Genomic DNA, 22,107 nt, shown 5'->3' on the forward strand with positions numbered 1-22,107 from the left:
AGGCAACGGGGGTTGCACCGGGGGCTGCTTGAGGGCCACTTTTGGCCCACCCCTGCTCTACCGATTCCAGACAAGTGCACTGAAGAAAGCACTGCGCTATCTTCCCCGATGGAAGGAAGCCTTTGTAGGGTCGCAGCTGTGAGCAGAGGGATGCCAGAGAGAGCGTGTCTCTCTCTGCTTAGTTCTTTGCCCACCACTGGCCACCACACTGCCCAGAGAGCGTCAGCTAATGGGTGCCTCAGAAATATAATAAAATAACGTCAACTGATGAATAGTTAACTAAATAATAAATAATAAATTCAAAACCACTTCCCCTCCTGCTTTTCCCTCCACAGCAGTAAACACAAGCTTGGAATCTGGACCGGGAGAGAAGCAGGGCAGTCAATGAGGGACGTGCTAAGCACCTTCTTGTTTGGCTCAGAATTGTGGCCACACCTTTTTACATTAAAAAAAAACCCCTCTGTTTGCCTCAGATGCCTGCAGAAGGCAGACATGGGCGAGGGTGTGTGTATTTACAGAGAACTTCAAAGACACAGAAGACAGAGGCTGCAATCTTCACCTCACCTTTTTCTGCAGCAAGAACACAAGAACCGCATTCTCAGATCGGGAACCTCGCCTGGCACAGATTCTAGCCATGACCAAGGCAGGAGGTGGCTGGAGGTCGCCCATCGAAGCTGGATGGGGCGCCCACAGCATTCAAAGACAGAGGTTTTCCACCCTCTCCTGTAACACTTGGACCCAGTGGGGTCATCCCAGGAAGTTGATGGGTGGCTGATCCAGGACAGATCAAAGGAAGAACTCCTTCACGCAGTGCGGGAGTTACTTCCCTGAGATGTTGTGAAGGCCACTGACTCGGATGGCTTTAGCCGAATTCATGCAGGGGAAGGCCATTGATGGCTACTTAGCCCTAATGGCTATCTGTTACCTGGGGCCAGAAACCTTTTGCAAATCATCCCAGCGGTTTACAGTCCTAGCCAAATACATGAGGGGATATTACAAACTGTCTTGGCGGGTGGAAAGCAGGGCACGAGCAGGGCAGGGCACCTCCCGCTCCTCCTTTCCACCACCCCCGTCTGAGCCAGAGTGAGCACAGGGTGAGCAATGCAGGCTGTCGTGGTGAAGAGGAGCAGGCAAGGGGGCACTCCCTGGAAGCCCTGCTGGGGGCCCTCGGCAAGCCCCAAGCCATGCCAACCACGATGGCAGCCTGGCATCAGGACTCTTCCCCCCCCTCCATCACCCAGCCGTTTGGGGCCGACTGCCGGCTTCAGTCCGGCTCTTTGCACGGCCTTCCCGTGGTCTCTACTGCTTCCGTGCGCCAGTACGATCACTGCTCTGTGCGGCTGAAAAGCAACCCTTGCTAATCTACGAATTACTCCTCAGAGGCCAGATCTAAAAGATGCCAGCCAAAAATTCCACCCAGACAGGCAAATAAAGCCAAGGGCAAATACAGAGGTATATTCAAGCATCATGCCGGATTAAAAGAGGAGGGGTGGGAACCAGAGTTGTTCAGCCCACAGGCTCACGTGCTGCCACGTGGCGTGTGTACAGGACTTGGTAGAAACATGCCCACCACATGGTGCATTTCCACTGAGCGCCAGGGGCCCCTCGAGGGGCTGAGGGTGCTGCCTTATACTGGCTCGGGCAATCTGTCTGTCTGGCTCGCACAGGGGCTGCTCTGAGTAACCCCCCTTTTCCAGGGTCTTGTGCAGAGGGTCTTCCAGGCCAGGGGGAGAGGCTGGTGGCCTCTGCAGGTAAAGCAGGTGCTCCACGGCTGCTGACGGCCCCCATGCCCCAAAGGAAATGAAGACCCCAGTTGCTCAAGGCCATACCGGCTGGTCCCTCGGGTCTTTAAGAGGTTGGACGAGCCTTCATACAAGACGGGATGGAAGTGGGAGCAGGAAAGACGGTGGGGAAGTCAGTGTGGATGTCAGAGAGAAATGGAAAGACTCAGTTCCCACGACTGGTTTTTTACATTTCACCCAGACAGACAGACAGAGACCCCCAGCCCCTCCCCCTGCCCAGTCCTGTCCCACATGACCTCCTCCACCCCCTCCCAAGAAACCCACGGGGGGGGGGGGGTGGCAGGGGAAGTCAGCCTACCTGGCAATATATTTCTGGTAAATATTTACATCTTCGGTGACAGCTGGTTTGTCAGTGGTTAATCCATTCCTAATGAGAAACACACACAGGGCAGAGATGGTTAGCGCAAGGCAGTGTCCGGACACACTCCAAGCCCCTCTCTCTTTCTCCCCCGTGAAATGCTCGGCACCCAAGGATAGCGGCAGGCAAAGGCGCTGCCTGTGTGTCTCCACCGGGCCACCGCTGCCCAAGGGGGGCCTCTGATTTAGTGATGGGGGTTCGGGCTGATTTTAAAGTGGTACACCCAAGGCCTAAGGAAATATACAGGGCCCTGCATGTTGAAGATTCGTACACAACAGTGGGGGAAAAGGCCTCAGAATGGAGCAGAAAAAGGAAATGGTCTCGGAAAGGGGACCTGGCCCAGCACAGAACGCAGAGCGCGATGCTGTGTCTGGAGACTGACACAGCGGCCTGGCCCCATCCAGCAGCTTTGGACTATGACTCCCGGAATACCTTACCATGGGGCATGCTGGCTAGGGCTGGTGGGAGTTGGAATCCACAATGACTGGAAAACCCCAGACCAGGGAAGGCTCAGTGTCCTCTGAAACACAGGTCAGCCTTGCAGAAACGGTGCGTAAGGGTAGGCTGCCTGACGGGCAGGAGACAGGGCCTCCCCAAGTCTCCACGATGTCTTGGATTTAGAGGGGAAAGGGGAAGGGCCACACTGCAGCAGGGGAGCATGGGCTGCAAGTCAGGGTCCCCAGTCCGGTCCTTGGCAACTCCAGATAGGGATGAAAAAGCTCCCTCACTGAAGAGGAAGCGCCCCTGCTGCCAGGCAATGCCTACAGCACTGGGCTGGATGGAAAGAGGGACCGACATGCCCCGAGTTCCCAGGTTCCAAAAACAGCGGAGGAAGGAGCTGCCCGCTGGTGCCCAGTGAAAAGCACATCCAGCTTTCCAGAACCCTCACAGCATCTGAACAGCGATTCAGAGTGTCACAGAGAAAACCACGCCGAAGCTCGATGCATAAGCTGCCGTGACCTTCCTCACCACCCTCATCCCAAGGAAGTCTTGTGGGCAGAGCATGATTGCACTTGAGGTTCGTCCCCAACCGCGGTGGAAAGAGAGAGTGCAAGAGACCGAGAGGCAGGAAGGAAGCAGAATCAGGACTGTGATTAACAGCACGCGCGCGCGAGCCAAGCATGCCGAGGGCTGGCAGCCGCACATCTGGCTGCCCTGGTCACATCCTGGGCTGATTTGCATGACTGGAAAACCTCAAGGTGTCTCACAGCTGGCCCTGTGGTGCCGTGGCGCTCTAATCGCCCCGGCACGAGCCCAGCCTGACAGCCGTATGACCGAGGAGCTGGGCTTGGCCTTCCTCAGCCTGCGGTTCCTAAGACGAGAGGACGACAGCGCCTGGCACCCACCCCGGCCAACAGCAGTCTGCCCTGTCGCAGTTCTTGGCTGGCTTCACGCTCAGCTTACAGTAGCTCCTGGTCCCTTCTGTTGGCCTTTCCCAGACTCCACTCCCACCAACTCCTTGACGATGCGGAACAGCAGGGACACCGAGTAAATGATGCAACGGCAGCGGAGGTGAGATCCGGAGTAGCAACAGTTCCCCATGTGCTGGCACGTGTGTGCCTGTGGGAGAGGGGTCCCCAGGTACTGGCATGTGCCCTCAGGTCCCTGCCGACACACTTGCAGAAATCCCTTCCAAGGATCCACCTGCACTTGGAAAATGTGCTTATCTGCCCTGTGTCCAGAGGCAGCGGGACACTCTGGGCATGGACATGCAGTAGATCTGTGTGTCAACCAGTAACCTGGGCTGGGTACCCACAGGCCCCAGGGGCCAAAAACCACCCCATCCTCTGTCACTACCCGGGAAGGCCACATGCCCTTTCTGTGGCATCATCCCTTTTCCAAATCACCCACCGCTTGGTGGTTTCCGTGCTTTGTGCAGTCCCCCCCCCCTCGCATTCCAAAAGGTCGCAATGCCTCTCCCAAGGTGTGACTGGTACAAGCTGCTCACAGCCAAACTACGCCAGGTTTGCTTCTTTACCAGGCATTCCAACTCCGCTCCTTTCGCCCTTGATCCTGCCCACCACTGGGGAGTACTTCCCCCAAGAACGTCCCCAAGACAGAATCGCCCCCCCACCCCTTGCCCAAAGAGGCTGCCTGCTCCAGAAGCAGCGGGAGCCAGCTTTGCTCGTGTGGCTCCTCTCTCTCCTCCTGCTACTTCTGCCAGGATAACGGATGCCACCACACCAGCAAGAGCTGCAGGTCGGAACTGCTTCCGATGTCCCGGCCTGCCAGTGATGCGTCAGGCTGCAGGGCCCACCCTCCTGCAACCCAGCCTGCTCCCCATCCCGCAGGGCCAGATCCTGCGTTAGGCAGAGCGAGGCCGGCGCCTCCTGCAGAACGTCTGACTCAAGGACAGGCCCGGTGGACTCAGGCGGAGAACCATTTCCCCCAGGGCCAGCTTCCAGCGCCTCCCTTTTTTTGGCACTCTCGGGACTGAACTTGGAATCTTGCGCATGCAAACCACGGGCTTCAGCATCCAAGAGGCGGCCCTCTCCCCACGGCCTGTGGCAAGCAGCCGTCAAAAGGGGGGGTGGGCATGTCTGGGACTGCACGAGTCTTGCCGGCGCTCTCACAAAATCGCGGTGGGGGAGGAGGCTTGCCCATGCCCCAAATAGCCATCATGGCGGGCAGTGGCAGCCACAAAACACTCAGTTCCCAGAAGACAAACTTCTTCTAAGAAAAGCAACTTATCCAAGGGTCTGGGGGCTGAGCTCCAGAACAAAAAAGTAGTCTGGAAATTCAGATAACGATGGGCAGTGCTTTGCTTTGCAGTATACCACCCTTCCAGTCAAACTGACTTTTCATTTTATATATATATATATATAGAGAGAGAGAGAGAGAGAAAGAGAGAGAGCAAGTGAGTGAGAGAGCGCCTTAAGAAATAAAATGAAAATCAGGCGGGGCGGGCAGCCTGGCAGGAATGTGGCGGAAGAGCCCCCTGGGCTCTCGATCCTCTACAGCCGCACCTGCCACCTGCCGGCCGCCGCCAGCGTATCGATCCCAGCCGGGGAGGGGGAAGGGCCAGGCCACACCTCGCCACCTCCCTCCCTGCTTTCGCTAACCTGCCCGCGGAGGGAGAGAGGCGACCGATGGAGGCGGACTTACTTGACAGTGGAAACTGTTCCAGTTGTGATGGAATCCGTCTTGGAGAAGGTGGATTTCAGGTACTCAGGAGTGCTGAAGGAGAGGGGGACAGGCTGCTCGGGGCCAGCGGCTGGGGTGCTGCTGGGGGTGCTGGGAAGGGGCGTGGGGACCAGGTTGGGCACTGGCGCCTTGACCGGGGTGAGCTTCTGCGGGATGCTCCGGACGTCGTACTTGGAGGGGCGCCCCACCTTGCCCGTCTTGAAGGCGATGGCGCCCCCCATGTCCGGGCTGCCCTCCCCCGGCTTGAAGAGGTGCAGGTACTTGACGTTCTCCAGGTCGTACTTGGAGGCCTTCTTGTAGCTGTTGCCGTTCTGTGGCCGAAGGCTCTCGCCCGTCTTCAGCTTCTGGATGAAGAAGTCATACTTGGAGGCCCGCGACATGAGCCCTTGCATTTGGGAACTGCTGGGGGAGGGCAGGGGCAAGATGGTGGCCTTCGTCTCAGGCAGGAGGGAGGCGTCGGGGGCAGGCACCCGAACGGGCTGCCCCAGGGTCACGGGGGCCTCCTTGCCGAGCTTGCTGGCCAGCTCCTCGGCCTTGGCCGGGTGGAGGGACCACGGGACTTGCTCCCCGGCCTTCAGCTTGCGGATGTATTCTTCATACTTGGAAAAGCGGGCCCTCTTGCTCCTGTCGTCGTCAGCGGCGAGGGAGGCGGCAATGCCAGCGGCAGCCGGGACGGCTTCTGAGGTAGCGGCATTCAGCTTGTCGAAGCTGATCTTGCGAGCCAGCTCGTCCCGCATGTTCTGGTCATCGTAGCCAAACATGCCCAAGAACTCGTTCATGGTGGTGGCGGCGTAGTCCCGCAGCGATGAGGCCTCCCCTGGGAAAAAGCAATGGGCGGGAGGAAAAACGGGTCACTCGGGATTGAGAGAGCAGGTCTCCTCGTTCCTTCCCATTCTTGGTGTGGGGTGATGGGGAGAAGGGAAGAAACAGAACATGATCTACTGACGTTTGGCTCACTTGTTCAGTTTTACGACTCTTAAATTAATTTGTTTTTTTAAAAAAAGTAATTAATACTGGGGTAAAATAAAAAGAGTTCATCAATGCCAGGAAAATCAATTTCCTAAATGTTCTAGCCGATGGCTTTTCAGTACATTAAACAAAGTTTCATAAATGTCTCTGCACTCTTGCCTTGGCCTAATATGAAGGGAAAGTAATTTTACTGGAAGTGAGGCCACCGCCAATACGCCAAAGGCACCGCAAGCTCCCCTGGTGTGCACGTGTGTGTGAGGGCAGCCGTGGGGGGACAGCCGCCGGAGAGAGGAGTGCGGGAGAGCAGGAAGGAAGACGTGGGAGAGATGGCACAAGAGGAGAGGCCACGGCAGGAGACTCGGCAGTGCCGCCTTCCCTGACTTTTTACCCTTTTGCTGATCTGGACCACAGTCCCCAGAATTCCTGGCCAGGAACCATGCTGGCTGGGGCTGATGGGAGATGAAGTCTGGAAAAGCCCCAGGTCGGGGAAGGCCACCCCTAACGAAATGGGAAGACTGGAGACAGGGGGCTGCTTTTGTCCCTCTCTCTCAAGACTCCGCCTCTGGCTTAAGGGCTACAGACCGAAAGAGAGAAGCCAGCCGGACGGACGGACGGACAGACAGACAGACAGACAGACAGAGTGGCGTAGCAGTGAGAGTGTTGCACTGACACTCTGGAGACGCAGACTGTAGTCCCTTTTAAGCCACAAAGCTCACGGGGTGACTTTGGGCTGGTCACCGACTCTTCGGGTTGTTCTGAGAATTGAACTTTGGGGGAGGAGACGGTGAAGCTCCCGTTCCCATCACTGCCCACCCTTTCCTGGGGGGCTGGTTGGGCTTGAGTGCACACGCAACTCATCTACCCATGATGAAACAGGCCTTTTGTTTGCTACAGTCAATAAAGGGGACTCGTGAAGTAGTGACGGCAGCTTTCTATGGTAAGGCGGATGTTATTGACAAAAGGTCAAGCGATGGGAACTTAAGGACTAGAAACATGTTCTTTGAAATTAAAAATGAAAGCTGAGGTTGCAGAACATGATTCAACACACAAGCTGGGCTTCAGAATCTTTCCCTGTAGTATCATTTCTTACGTACGGAGGCCAATGCAAGTTGGCTTTGTTCCCAGGGAGCCTGTGGCGTGGCGTGGCCTGACCTGGTGAATGCTGCGATTGGGGTATTTGGTGTATCCCAGAGTCATGCCTGTGTGTGGCTTTGAATGGCAAGTCAAGAGCCGAATGCTTGGCAGAGCTTTCCCAAGCTCAGACTGCCAGGCCAACGTTCTCCCAGCCAGTGGGGGAGTGGCCATGGCAATGCGCCCCTGCCAACGCTGCATCCCAGGCCACTGCCAAAGAACTGCCAGTCCCCGGCAAAGCTCCGAGTCAGGCTAACCTGTCATTTGGGAGGATGCACAGAGAGCTCTTCTTCCCGGGCTGCAAACCTGGCCGTTTATTTTATGTTACTTAAAGAAAGAAAGATGGAGCAGGAGGAGGAGGAGGAGGAGGGGGGGGGAGGGTGGTTTTTATCCTGCCTTGTGGGCCAGAAATGGCCCCCGAAGGAACCCTACCAGGCTGTTTGGTTGGTCACTTGGAAGGACAGCCTGGAGGTCGCTTTGTATCAGTGCAAAGGAGGAGATAAAGATTGTTCTGATGTGCCAGCATGGCCTCATTCGCGCTTCGGGCTGACGAGGCATTCCTCCTCTTAGGCTGCCTACTGCTCTCCCCCACCCCGCCATCTCTTCCCACAGTGAGGATTTGCTGTGCAGGAGGGAGTCTTGCAGGCCTCCCTCAGCATCCGGCCCAGCCATCTGCTCCCGACCCAGCAGGGCACAAGCCTCCGTCTGTCCCAGGGCAGAGGGGACAAGGGATCAGTGCAGGTCAGCCCCGAGGCCAGTGCGAGAAGGACCCTGGCCTACCTCTCAGGCTTGTTGTGGCAATTACGGGGAGGAGGAGGAGGAGGACAGGGATGGCGTGCATCACTCTGGGACAGCCATCCCATACTGAGTGGCCTTGGAACTCGTCACAGCTGTTGAACGCTTCTGCAGTGTCCGAAGAAGGCGCCTTCCTCGGGGAGCCACAGCTGCCAGCCGAAAGCCACATTGCAGGCACCCGCCGCAATCCTTGCCTCTGCTGATGTTTGTTTTATGGCTTAGCATTCTTTAATTCATTTGCTGGGAGTTGGGCCTGTTGCACTGCAAGGTGCTGCCCTCCAGCACCAACTTTACTTGGGTTCGGTAGAGCAGTTCTGGTGCCTTGGAGCGAGACACCCCTGAATTCTCGGTTGGGGGGTGCTTTCTTCCTGTCTCCCCGCTTTCCCCGCTCTGGGGAATGCGTGCCGTGTGGTCAGCCAAGCTCACCACTGGCAGTTACTTGATGAACGGGCAAGCCCCACTCCATAGCAGCCATTTTGTGAGAGCACTCGACTCTCAAATGTCACCCCCCCCCCCAAAAAAAAGGATGTGGGCAACACTGGGCTAGATGGACCTGTGGCCTGAGCCAGTGTCAGCCAGTTTCCAATGTGCCACGGCAGACCGTGAAAACATAATCAGAGCCTGTTCTGGGCTCTGATCAAAACCTCTTGGGCAGACTTGGCCCGGGATGCAGAAAAAAGTGACAGGAGGGCCAAAGGGAGTGCAGCGTGTGCCCAGCGTCCGTGGATCTTTGGGCGATGAGGCTGAGGTAGGGAGAAACAGGACAACGAGGGAGGCAAGGGAGGGGAGAGAAAAGATTGACACCCTCTCACCTCCTCTGCCTTAAAGCCGGTTCCCAAACCTATTTAGACCTCCTAGGTTTGACGGGCTATTGCGCTCCCGGGAGGGCTACAGGAGCACCTTCCCCCGTCACCTGACTGTGCCACAAACCTCACATTTCTATGCCCTGGAGCCCCCACAGAAAGGTTTTCTCCTGCCTCAGGGCTTTTTGGCCTGTTCTGCTGTCTTTTCCCTCAGCACAACGCTAGAGACCCGACAAAAGCGATTAATCCCACACAATCCTGTCTCTCCCAGGTCTAAGATTTCCCTGTTCTGGCTAAATCCTGTCTTCTCCATTTCTGCTTTCTATCTTTCCTCAGGTCTGAAAAACGATCCTTTCATCCCTACCCCCTCTGCTTCTGGCTACTCTCAGGGCTCGGCATGGTGAAACCCCATCCATGCCTGGGTAAAGCCACACGAAGGGCCGGGAGGGGATCAGAACGGGAAATGGAAGTACGTTTGACGGGGGTTTGCAGCTGGATTTGCAACTTGCTTGCGGAGGGGTGAGGAGTGGGGAAGGTTTCCTCTTCGATTTTTCTGTAGGTTTCACTGCCAGAGGAATTCCATTGCAAAGGTCAGGTCAGGCCATGCAGAGGTTAAGAGCCCCAAAAGATAACACGGACAGAGTTAGGAAATGGTCTCAGCAGCACTGGCAGCTTGGGATCAGGTGCAAAAGACTTTTGCCTTTCTGGGTTTGCGGGACCCTTGTCAAAACACTCTCTGCTGTGTTCCTCCTCACTTCCTCCGGCTGCGCTCCGGTGGGAAAAATCCCACCCTCCCTGATTCTGCCACCTGTCCATTTGTGGGCATTGCCAAAGAGCAGAGAACTGAGAGAGAGAGAGAGCGAGAGAGAGAGCGAGCGCCTGGCTTTGGGCAGCTCTCATATCACAAAGGATCCGGAGTTAGCAAAAGGGGAAAAAAAAGAAACCACACACAACCCAAAGGGGGCTAAAAATAGCCCACAGCCACACACTATATATGGAAGGGAAAGCAAAACAGCCCAAACGGAGCAGGAGGTCTGGCTTCTAGGGGATGGGGGTGTGTGTCCCAAACAGGGCTTTATTTTCCAATCTGAATGGAAAAATGAGGAGGGGGAGTCCAGAGGGGGAGGACAACAGAGCAGGAGGCACTGCTGGCATTTTGGGGCACGGGGTGCTTGGAATAGTTGCAATTCAAAACTCTGGAGGTCTCCAACACACAGACACACAGAGCCCTCTGCGAGGAAAGACGCCTTGCGGGCACCTCGCGCTTTCCTGGACCCCCTTCCTTCAGAACAAGCCTGGGTGACCCTGGTCAGCAGCTGCAGGCTGCATGCAAGGCCTCCAGAATCACCCCCCCCCCCCACTGGCTGTAAAAAGCAGGGAGGTCAAAGGGTGCTTCCCGGCAGGGAGTGCCGGCAAACCCGGCACAGCCACTCATTCGGGAAGCATTCCTATTGCCAGGGGCGTGCTGCCTCCACAGAGGCTTGAGCATGACGGGGCTCCTTTCGCTATTATCTGAGCCACATTTATATACCGTGTCAATTTCCATCCATTTCAAAAGCAGCTCCCAAACTAGAACCAGCAGCATCAAATGCCCCCCGCCACAATAATGCAACCTAAATAAAACAAATAGCAGCCAAAGAAGGTGTTTGAAGCATTGCATTGAAATCTAGAAAAGCGGGAGGGAGGGAGGGAGGGAGGGAAGTGGAGGTGAGTCAGGTTGGCTACGTGGGATGGAAGATGCCCTCAGAAGTGACAGGGCAGGTACAGGAGGCAAGAGGGAGGAGGAAGTGGTTTTTACCACCTGGGAGAAGGTAAGAAAATAATCAAAAGAAACTAGGTTCCTCAGACATTAACATGCCGATGGCTCCTCCTTTCTATTTTGGAGGATGGCCACTTAGCGCTGGACCCACACAGCAGACAGCAAGAGTTGCCATCAAATGTCTGTTGTGGCACCTGCATGGAGCTTCTCCGCAAAGCTGAGCTCAAAAACTGGTTCAGAGCATCAAAAGGACAACATTTTGGTAACTTCCAAAATCTTCAGATACGCCCTTCCAGCAGCACAGGGCTCTGGGAAGACTTGCCCTAAGACAGTAATTTCTTGGGCCTGGTCTTGGCCTAATCCCTTCCTGCTAGTCCTTGGCCTGTGACTGAGGCAAGGGTTTGGTGGAAGGTAGACCTCCAGACGTTTTGGATGTCTGCTACCATGAGTCACCTGTCATCATGGTCAGTGGGAAGGAACGCTGGGGAAGGTGATGTCCAAAACATGGGGTGACCATGTTCCTTCTGCCTGCCCCATTTTGGACGGCGAAGTTGAAGCTTGTCACACTCTTCCCTGGGCTTATGGGTATTGGAAAAGCCACCGTTTAGAAGATCCGTCACTGGTTTTCTCTAGTCTTAAGAGATATTTTTAAATAGGGTTGCCAGTGTACAAGTCTATTAAACCACCATCCTTATCATGGTAGTTTATTAACGCACGCTCCCGCAACTGCAGGAGCAATCTAAGGCGTCATCTCTAAAGATGACTTGCGCAAACCTGGTGTCTTCTGGGAAGCATTGCGCATTGCCCCACTTTGCCTTGGGTTGTGTTAGGAATACAGAGCGGGAGGCCCCGTGGCCCTTCCTCCGCATGGCTACCTGGCTCTCCATACGGAGGATTTGCTTTAAAGCTCTCGTGGCTGCCGTCTCTCAAGCGAGGGCCATCTGTGTGTTTCCCTCACCTGGAAGAACTGCATGATTTGGGTGGGAGCCTTCCTCCATCTTGGCACGGTGCAGAAATATGACCTTGCCATATGGTGCTGTTCAAGTCCCCGTGGGCTGGCCCTCCGCTCTGGATTCCCAGGAATGCTCCCTGTTCCCCATAAGCGTGTGGGGGTGGGCGAGGGGGCAAACAGAAAATTCCAGCGAAGAAACTGGAGTGGTGGGGAGAGAAAAATTAAAACAAACTTAAACGCCGAGTCCAAGCTCAATCACCTTGTGCCAACGACAGACAAGGGCTTTTCCTATCAAAGGAAACTGAAGGTCACACTTTTCCTCATTGATCTTGCAATGTTTGTTAATTACTCTGTCACTGATGTGGCGAAGGATAATTAAACAGCTCTGTTTATATCTTATATGCATAATTATGTGCGTTGCCACTGAACTCACGAAGGCTGGAGAAGAGGGAAGGAACAGATGAACTGAGATGAGTTTCAGCGGCATTATTAATGGCAGGGGGAGCATGTGTGGGGTGGGGGGGAAGCTCGGACCCACACACACAAAAGGGAGAAATTTTGATGGATCTGTGAGATCGGGGGGGCTTTCTTGAGATGTGGGAAAGAGGGCAAAGTGTCGAGCAAAGTTATTAAAACTGAATGGGAGTTAAGACTTCATCTGAACATGTCCCTCTCCTTTGGGAAGGCGGGTGGCAGACATCTAGGAATGAATCCTGTGCATTCAAAACTACATTAAAAAAAACAACACAGGAACAGGAGAAAAGCTGTTCTCCTCCTCCTCACAAACTGGCCCTCTGTCTTCTGATCACGCAGTCGGCTGGGCCCCTCCCTCGCAACGCTGGGCCTCGGTTCCTTCCTGGGACAGCTGGACGCTCCTGAGACCCTGCGTTCTTTTAACGGCGTCCAGATGCAAAGAAGCTCTCAACACGGGGAAAGTCACCACTTTAACTCTGCACAGTGATGGGCCCGTTGAATGTTGCTTCCCGTTTGAGGACGGGCAAGCTGTGAGGGAAGTCTCCACCAAGGTGATCCCCCAAGACGTCCAGTGGACTTTCTGGGTGCTACTGGAAAAGTGTTCTTTATGCCGTTTCTTGTTCTCTTGTACACTCACCTAAATTGGAGCCATAGTGTATTTTCATGGCACCTTTTGGAGCCAGGTTGCCAGTTCGGTTATCCTTTCTTAGAAATGCACACCATTCTTATTAAATTGGGTTATTTCGGGTTTTGCATTTTATCTAGATTGTAAAAGCTCTAGGCAGGGAATGCGCAGTGTCCAGCCAGGGAGGAAGAATCATAACCTCATGCCAGCTTTCTGGGAAGAGTACAGAGGAGGTCTGTGCATCCCATTCTTCCGTGCCCCTTGCTTTATTTTAAAGCAAGGAATCCCTGCTTTTAAAAAATGTACAACACATGCAGTCATGCATAAAGAAAGGGAGAAAGTGGAGGGTGGAATTCAAAAACTAAGGGGAAAAAATTAAACCACGCAAACAGTACAGCGATGAGCCAGACAACAAGAATGAATGAAAGAAAGGGCAAGGGAAGGAAATACCTCTTCGAAAGAGCTCCCCAGAGGGGATGAGAGGCAGAAAAAGGAAGAATGGGAAGGGAACACTCCTCTGTTCCAGGGAGTTTGCTTTGGCAGCTCCAATTCAGCCTGCGTACTGAGCTGAGCCAGAGCAGTGGCAGGCTGAGGTGTCACAGTAGGAGCTGCTGCTCTCTGACACAGGGCCAACGGCAGCCGGATTCCTCCAGAGGGGAAGGCTGTCTCCCCTGTGCCTCGTCTGCCAGCTAATCTCCCCACACGGCCCGCCGTGCTCTCTTCTTACTCGCACCTTCAAGAGCGAGCCGGGGCAGCAGCGGGTTGCGGAGTGTGGAGGGAGAGCCAGGAAGGCAGGCAGGGAAGGATGCTTTCCTCTCGCTGCTGCATCCCAGGGCCAACGGGACGGCGTTTGCAGGCTCGCACCTTTGCAAGCACACTTCCCATAAAACGCACAGCCTGGACACCTTGGTCAATAAACGGGCACAGAACACATGAAAAATCAGGAAGGGGAAGAAATGAATGATCTGTGTGTTTTCTGCAGAGTTAAGCTGCAGCTACATGAACTACTGGTTTCCTTTCCTCCACCTCCCGCATTTATATTTGTTTTTAGTGTTCTGAGGTCTCACTCCACCCAATCCAGAAGCTGCAATTAGTGTTTTAAATAATGCCAAATAAGGTTTATTTATTTATTGCTATTTTCATCTCCTAAATAATACATACGGATTGCCCTCATTTATTAAATATGTTCAAGGTATCATTGATTGATTTAATGGCACTATACTGTTTAGTCACATTTTTACAAAATCCTTATTAAATGTATCTGAACAGTCTTTTGCTAGAAATGGAGTGCTGCGGGATTCACAAGCGGAATCAGTGCCCAGCAAGGTGCAGAGAATATACACGACTTTGAGAAGGGACTAAGAAGCCATCTATTCTGGTTCCCACCCACCGAGTCTACATAAATGCAGCCTACAGGATTCTGTGAGCCAAGAAGAGAAGCCCCACAGGGGTGTATCAGCTGTAATACTTCCCAGAGCGTCATATGGGGTGCACAATTCCAGCCCACAAAGGAGAGCCATCCAATTCCAAGGCGACTAGGAAGTTTCTTTCCTCCTTCCAATCGCTGTGGTTGGTCCAGGTGAAATTGCTCATTGAAATAGCTTCATGCAGCCAGCTCCCCTCCTAAATTCTCCACCCACACGGGAACACCAGAAGGAGAACAACTTCCATTCGTGCCAAGGAAGACATTTATTTGCAAAATCGGCAGCTGTGCGTTGGGGGCGGGGGATGAATTTAGGAAGGAGGTGTGCGCATTTGGGGGACAGGGGGAGAAGCAGCTTGGTGGGGAGATTCAGACCTTTCCTCTCAGCACATGGTGGCCATGACCCACCCTGGATCCCATGTGCTTGCGCTAGTGCCAATGCACACCAAACTGCGAGGACCACCTCTAACGGAGCGTGTCCCTTGGCCCTCAGAGCCAGGTCTGGTCAATCTCTCCAGACTGGGACCTGCTCCCGAGGCCCTGGAAATAATGTGCAAGAAATGCCAGCCTGGGCAGGCTTACCTGATGTTGCTCCTCCACTCAGCTTGGGAGCCGCTTCGCTGCCAGGACTCCGGAAGCTCTCGTCTTTCAAAGGAGGCCCATCCGAGTCCCGATCGTCCGGGAAGCTGCCATCTTGGGAGCCCCGCAGTGGCTCGGCTTCATCTCCGTTATCTTCTTCGTCGCTGCAGCCCTTGGGCTGCACCATGTAGACCCCCTCGGGAGGCACCTCGGTGCCCGTGGAGCCCCTGGGCTCTTTGCTCTCGATGCGCCCCAGCAGGGTGTCTTCGCTGTACTCCCCGTTGACCCACTTTTCAATCACCTCCCTCCGCTTGTCCTCCTCAATCTTCTGCACGCAGTCGCCCCCTTCAGAAAACCCAGTGCCCAGATCCTTCGTCACAAGCCGGGCAACATGCTTGGTGGAGGTGCTGCCGCCACCGGGGCTGTCCTGCCTCAGGGGAGCCTTGTCGGCGTGTCCCTGCTCAGGCCCCTTGTGGTCAACGACCACCTGGCGGCTGAGCTTAGCGCAGATCGCATTCAGCTTCAGGCCACCTTTGCGCTTGGCAGCCATCTTGGGGTTTCCTGAGGTTGTGTCAGTGCATACGGTTCTTTCAGCTGGAGGGAAGAAACAGAGAGGGGGAGAGAGACATTGGGCATGCGAAGGTCGCTCCCGAGCAACTCCTAAACACTCGGCGCTGAGCAGAAGGACCCTTCTCACCCAAGGGCAGTGCTGGCAAACCTGTGGAATGTGTGCCGCAGCGGGCACACAGAGCCCTCTCTGTTGGCACGCGAGCCAAGTTGCCCCAGCATCGCCCCAGCATCGGATGACAGCGCACACAGGGGCCATGCGCATGCTCGGGAAAGAAGAGCGGCGCCAGGCAATGATGTCACGAGCCGCAACTCCTCCAAGCTTTCGCATGGCCAGTCAGTGCGCTGCCAAGGATTTGCTTGGACTGGCTGTGAGGGGTTTTTCCTAAACTAAAACCTCAGTTTGCAGGTTTTATTGCAGCGTTGCCCCTTTGCGATCAATAAGTGGGGTTTGGGCTGCAGTTTGGGCACTCGGTCTCTAAAAGGCTTGCCATCGCTGCCCTAGGGATAATTCATACAAGTAAATCTGCATGCATTACTGCCATGTCAATATCTGTTTGTTTGTGCATTTATTTATCTCCTGTCCTTCTGACGCTGGCTCAAGGCAGGCAACATGCTCCTCACACCACAGCTCTGGGCTAAGAGGTTCTGGCTGGCTCAGGCTCAAATGGGGAACTTCATGGGTGGCGGGGATCTGAACTCGGGTCTCCGCAATCGCTCTGCCGTGCTGCACGGACAGGCCAGCCCTCACATCACAGGTAGTTTGCAGCTCGCTGTGACATGAGCACTGTGCTTACTCATGAGGCACTGGCTGGCGTGGTCTGGGCAGTGTGGTGCTTGGGGTGTTGGACTTGAGTGAGGAGACCCCCGCAGTTACACCCCTGGTTTAATTGGTCTCAGGCAAGTCTTCGTTGCGCATTCCAGGTACATCAAAACTCTGGACTGGACTAATTCATGGAGAGCCACACCATGGAGAGCTCCAATCAATGCAGGGAACCTCTGGTCTGGGGGCAACATCTAGGAGGCCTCAAATACAAATGCCCCTTGCCCACCTCCTTTCCTCCCAGAAGGATTATGCCCATTCTTAAAGCAGGGATCCTTCTCTTTAGCCTTATGTTTCCGGAAGTATGGTGTGTGAAGGCTGATAGGTTTTGTCTCATCCCTTCTGCAGCCCTGTCTACACTGGAATGAGGCCCCGAGGCAGTGCTCCAACACCAGATTCGGCCCTCAGGCCAAAAGAGACTCCCACCCTGACCTGCAGGACACCTGCTCATAGAATCTATTAGCTTGGTGGACACCAGCAAGAGGGCTTTCTCCAAGGCAGTCCCACAGTCCCAGGACCCCTGTCCAGTTAACATGTGCTTGATCTCTTTGCTAGAAACCTCTAAGAGGGCCATAAAGACATAAAATCCCCTTTACCGCTGCTTCTCCCTAAGCGAGCCAGGGGCTGTGAGTGAGGGCCGCTTTTCCACACCTCGATTTGCTATCTATGGCACAGTGACATGATCAGCACCATTGTTTCAGTTCTTTTCAAGTATTTCCTTATTTTGTTCATTTATGAGTTGCCTCAGAGCAGAGGCTCTCGGAGTGACACGTAATAAAAACAAGTATGATAAGACCACTAGCGTCACTTTAATAATAATAGTTCAAAAAGCAGCCAGAACGCCACTGGAAAAGCCGAAGATAACCATCACAGCCGCGCAGAGGAGGAGGCCTCGAAAGCACAGCTTTCCTCGTGATAGTTGTGGAGGGGCAGGAGGAAGACACTTGCAGGTGGCCCAAAGACTAAGACATCCGTCCCCTTGTCACTTGCCCTGCTCAGGCATACAAGCTCGAGGCCCAGCTGATCTTTCTGTTTTGGGGCCCGGATGCAGAACAGGTTGTTCTCCATCAGACCCCCAGATGCGTACCCAGGAGCAATCGTGACATCCCCTAATCCTTGAACATGACAGCCCAAAAGCAAACAGCCTGAAACTTCAGACCTGCCGTCAGATTGCCAGACTGTGCGGCTGCTTAGCGTTAGCAGCTGACAGCTTTGGGCACGCTCTCCCAGGGTGAGCGGCAGGAGAAGAAACTGATCGGCCGCATGCTGGCCAGCAAATGACTGCTATGGGGAGCCCGTGCCCCCATGCAGGCCAGCAAATAGAGGGGCACACAGTCCAAACCTCCCCAGGCCTGAATCTCAAAGACCTGAATCTTTGCATGTGCCTATACAACTCCTGCTGCCAGTGCAGTATTTGACCCAGGCAGACACTGCTGCCATGGAGCTCAAACAGCCTTTGAAACACTTTCGTTGCTTTGGGTTCTAGAAGAAGACCCCTTCTGTGTTTCTTCGATATTGTTTTATGTCCCAGCAATCTTTTCTCTTCCAGAGAGTTGAAGAGAACCGGCCCAGCCATCAGCATGTGGAAAGCCGTTTGCCACAATGCTTTGAAGGGCAATGGGAGGTGAAAGCCGGCCAGAACTAAGGCAAAGGCAGCTGATCTGGATTTTCAAAGGGCAGGAAGAAAGCGCAAACTGATGAGGATCCAGTCCAAAGTGGGAGGGCTGCAAACCCACATGCCAAAGCGCCTACTTTTGCTTTGCCTCTCTCACCCACAAACACACGATCACCAGATAATGGCAAAATGAAAACATATACACCTTTATTAACTGCACACCCAACCCTGTACTCACAGAGGGACACACCCTGTCCACACCCAGGTGCATCCAGGATGTTCTGCGGATGGACCCACACACTCTCACACCCTCTTGTGTAACACTGGCTCAGGGGGAAGCCAGGCCGTGGTTTCATCACCCCACTTTGCTGGCCCCGGCTGATCTGGAAACCGGGCTGGGGTTTCCCCTCAGCTACACCTAAGCGTATGGTAAGCTGGAGTGTCAGATGAGGTTAAGGCGGCAGAGCTGAGCGCCACAACCCGCCCAGCCAAAGGGATCCGAGGAAGCGGCATTTGCGGGGGGGGGGGGGGCGGGCAGAGCGAACGTTTGGTAGCAGAGGCATTCGCGCACACGCTTTGGAGAGGGGCTGGATGAGGAAAATTTGGAGACAGAAACCTGTTTGGACGGCATCCTCAAAGGCAAGCCGACAGGGCTACTGATGATTAAGCAGAGCGAGCGAGCGAGCGAGAGAGAGGTCCAGTGTGGGTCTCCTTTGTTGGCCAGGCTTTCCTTAGCCAGCTGGAAGCAGCTGGAGGCAACGGGTTGTCAGATTCTATCAGAGGCCCCTAAAGGAAGCACCCGCCTGCCTTGGCACGAATGGGCCTCCCTCTCAGGTCACTCCCTCGGTCCCTTCCCACCCCTTCCGCAATCTCCTCGGGGCTGAGGGACAGTCCTGTTGGTCTGGAGGGGAGCTGCCAAACACTCGTGCAGATGGGAAGAGCGAGGATTCTATAGATATTTGCCCAAAAGAAGAAAGCAGTGGGGAGGGGGGTGGCGAGAGGGAACACTGAAGCCCACTTGCTGCGGAGGATGAGAAAGAGCTAAGCATTTTTCTCCCTTAGCTCTTCTCCACCCTGCCTCAGGCCCCAGGCCTCTAGTGTCCATGGGCAGCTGCGGGCTGGGTCCAAGCAGGTCTTCCTAGGCGTTAAGTCCCCAAATGATCCAGGGAACCTAAAGGGGGTTTCTTTTACAGTAGCCTTCTTTTTTTGCTTGGACAAGTTTAATAACAATAATAATGACAACGATGAGAATGAAGATGACAATAACAACAACCGGAAGCCGTGGCAGCAGCAACCAAAATGCACGGGATCTTACAAAGCAGATTTTCTTTTAAAGGTTCTTGCTGCAAGGGCTTTACAATCTTGAGATCTTGCAGCAAGTCAGAGAGAGGAGAAAAGAGGAGAAGAGAACAAAGGGGATGTCCGGGACATATTGGATTAGTTCGGATCTAACTAATCAAAGCTCATTCATATTTCCCCATTCTCCAAAGCAGTCAAATGGAGAGAACCAATCCAGAACATAAAGCTGCTTTCTATTCTCCTTGACCCACCATTGAGCAGGAGGGTGGTTTGTGCTGCTATTTCGAGTTTGAGAAGTTCGGAGCCACTTGCAACATTGATGAGCTAGTTTTCTGTTTGCGGGGAGCTGGGGAGGAGGTTTCCTTTCCTTAACTTACAAAAACAGCACCCTTGGGCTCTGCTTGAATAGACATGGTCAGTCCATTCTAGCACATGAGGATCCTCTACTGCTCCGAACTTAAAGGACAGCATGTGCAAAAACTGAGGGCTGGGGAGGATGAAAAGGTCATTCCCGAGATCTAAAGCAGCGTTTCCCTCTCGGCCCACAAAGATTGGCTTAAAACACCGCACCACTACCCTGCACTGGCCTTGGTTCTCCATTTAGTAGTGGGCAAAAGATTCCAGGCTAAGTAAACATCCCCTATGATTTTCTTCTCTCAAAAAGAAATGTTTTGATTTTGCATCAATCCAAGGAAGCCATTTATAACCCAGGCCCGTCACAGACCTTTTCATCTATGCTCAGGACAAACTCTCCCACATGCTGTATTTACATTAAAAGCTTCCTGTGAAAACAATGCTCCTGAAAAGTTTACACCCACATGGTGGGGCAGACACCAAAATACCCTGTCCAACCTTCCCCACCACAACTATCCCTGCTGAAGGAGGAGAAAAGAACAAGATAAGTCCACTCAGGAGCCAGTCTGAGCTTGTGTTATTTAATAAAACACCCTGATAACATATTTGAAGCAAACAAAAATGAAAACAGGCTACTAGACCTCAAGCTTGGAAGCTTGGTGGAAGCAAGCCTGAAAGCTTGTGAGACCAACCTGGGAAAATTCAAGTGCTGTCTTGGATTGGAGAAGGCTGTTGAAAGGATGCCTATAAAATAGAGCAAGGTCTTTATAACCTGCCCATTCTCTTTCTACTCCACAGAATTTAGTACAGAGTGCAGAACTGCAGACCCACAGACCAAATTTACTTCCAGGCTATACCCCATTCCTTTGCCCCTTCCCCCAAATACCACTTTCTTGATGGCTTACAGACTTTTCCCCTCCACCCCATCCTAAAAGACTGCAAATGCTTCTCCTGAGCCTTAGTAGCTAGCAATATGCTGTAATTTTGTATTCTGCCCAACCAACCACTGGAATGAGGTCCCCAGAAGCTTCTCTGAAAGGGAATTTTGGCCCTCAGGCTGAACGTGCTTCTGCATACCCACCCACCCCAAATGATTTAGCAGATGCAAAAGTTTACAAAATTAAGCAAATATGTACAAACTTGCTTAACTTGCAATTGCTTATCCAGGTCACAGAATCGAGCTTGTTCTCACAGTCGAATCTGTTCCAAAAGTGACACGCGCAAGCCGCCTTCTGCCAAAGTCACCAGGACCCTGCCTACCTGGCTTCCAGACTGCTGCTTGCTTATTTTAGCGCAAGAGCGAAGATCCTCTCAGTATGCACTGGCTTTCTTTTTAAAATATAATGCATATCCCCAAAGGATCAGTATGAGAAGGCAAAATGGGACAGGGGAGAGGTGACGAGAAAGAGGCGTAGTGGGGCTCAGAGGAGAACCCCAAGTGGGGGACCCGGCTCAGCTGGGCAAGGGGTTAGAGAGTGGGTGCCCTGACTCCAGAAGGGGGTCCCCGGGCGTGGGAGGCAGGCAGAAAGGCCCCAGTTTGGGAGGGATGGTGGGTGGGGAAAAGAGGGAGAGCTTGCGAGGACTGTCACTTCAGAGGCTGTGCGAAAACACGAACAGATGGACCTCTCGAATTCTTATTGAAGAGCGCTAAGCCCAGCTGAGTAGCGGAGCTCAGGAGGGAAGCCGCGTGCCAGCTTTCCAGGAGCGGTGAGGGTTCCATCTGATCAATTATTCACCGCGTTGTTTGGGGCGGATGAGGGAGGAAACGGTGGGCCCTTTGGCACACCGTTGAGGGGGAGAGCCTCCACGTGTGCAGGGGTGGGTGGGTGGGGAAGCGGCACACATGCCTCAGCTGAAGTGGTCCGGGCAGCGAAGGACAGCCCGCAGGCTCCAAACCCAGGAGGCGACCAAAGGCCACAGTGGACTGGCCTGGAGCCTCAGGGGTGTTCTGAGGATCAGGATGAAACCCTCAGGGTGGGTTTGGCATCGTGGCACTGGGCATCCTGCAGCTGTTCTATGCAACAGCCGAGATTTTACACTGTGCCTGGGGTTTCCTCATCCCCAGTGTCACAGCCTGCAATTTTTGTTGACGTGCACGCAGGTTGCTAGACCTCAAGGCTGCAAAGACAGGCTTGACACGGTGTGTCGCCAATGCACAGGCTGAAATCTCAGGAACCAAAGGGAGAGTGCTGCTTCTGTTGGGAAGGGGTGAGGGAATCTGCATAGCTCTCTCTTCCTCTGTGTGATGAGCAGAAACCCCAGCGAGGTGGTCTCTGCCTACCTATTTGATCATCTATACATTTCCCAGAACTCCAAAACCTTCAAACAAATGTGGCAAGGCCATGCTGACCCGATCCCCTCACTCCACATCTCAGAGCAATTCCAACTGGAGTCCACAAGGAATACTAAGCCTGGGACCCACGGCTTGGAACGAAGCTACAGGAAGGACAGAAGAAGCTCTTCTGCTTGCATCCAAATCAACCTAGTCCTGGACTTCAGGCCAGGAAGGAAAAGCTGAGCCAACAACACAATACAGCCACAGAAAGGGCAAATGCTATTTTGAGATGCATTGATAGAAGTACTACTTCCAAATCTCAAGAAGTGATGGTTCCCCTGCAGTCTTCACTAGTCAGAC

General features: G+C 53.8%; 1 protein-coding gene across 6 annotated transcripts in view; it reads right to left on the reverse strand.

The window, feature by feature from the left end:
- Positions 1–22,107, reverse strand: part of CASZ1 (castor zinc finger 1) — a 115,621-nt gene that overhangs the window by 42,642 nt on the left and 50,872 nt on the right. For 4 of the 6 annotated variants that reach the window (XM_044445269.1, XM_044445264.1, XM_044445267.1 and 1 more), the window contains exons 2-4: positions 14,818–15,408; positions 5,266–6,121; positions 2,101–2,169 (exon numbers count right to left, since the gene is read on the reverse strand). In XM_044445269.1, the coding sequence (XP_044301204.1) occupies positions 2,101–2,169; positions 5,266–6,121; positions 14,818–15,408 (1,516 nt within the window). The remainder of the gene's footprint in view (positions 1–2,100; positions 2,170–5,265; positions 6,122–14,817; positions 15,409–22,107) is intronic. The other 2 variants (XM_044445270.1, XM_044445266.1) reach the window with 1 other exon arrangement.

The sequence above is a fragment of the Varanus komodoensis genome, unplaced genomic scaffold (assembly GCF_004798865.1).
Source record: "Varanus komodoensis strain SLA01 unplaced genomic scaffold, ASM479886v1 scaffold48, whole genome shotgun sequence".
Classification (NCBI taxonomy): Eukaryota; Metazoa; Chordata; class Lepidosauria; order Squamata; family Varanidae; genus Varanus; species Varanus komodoensis.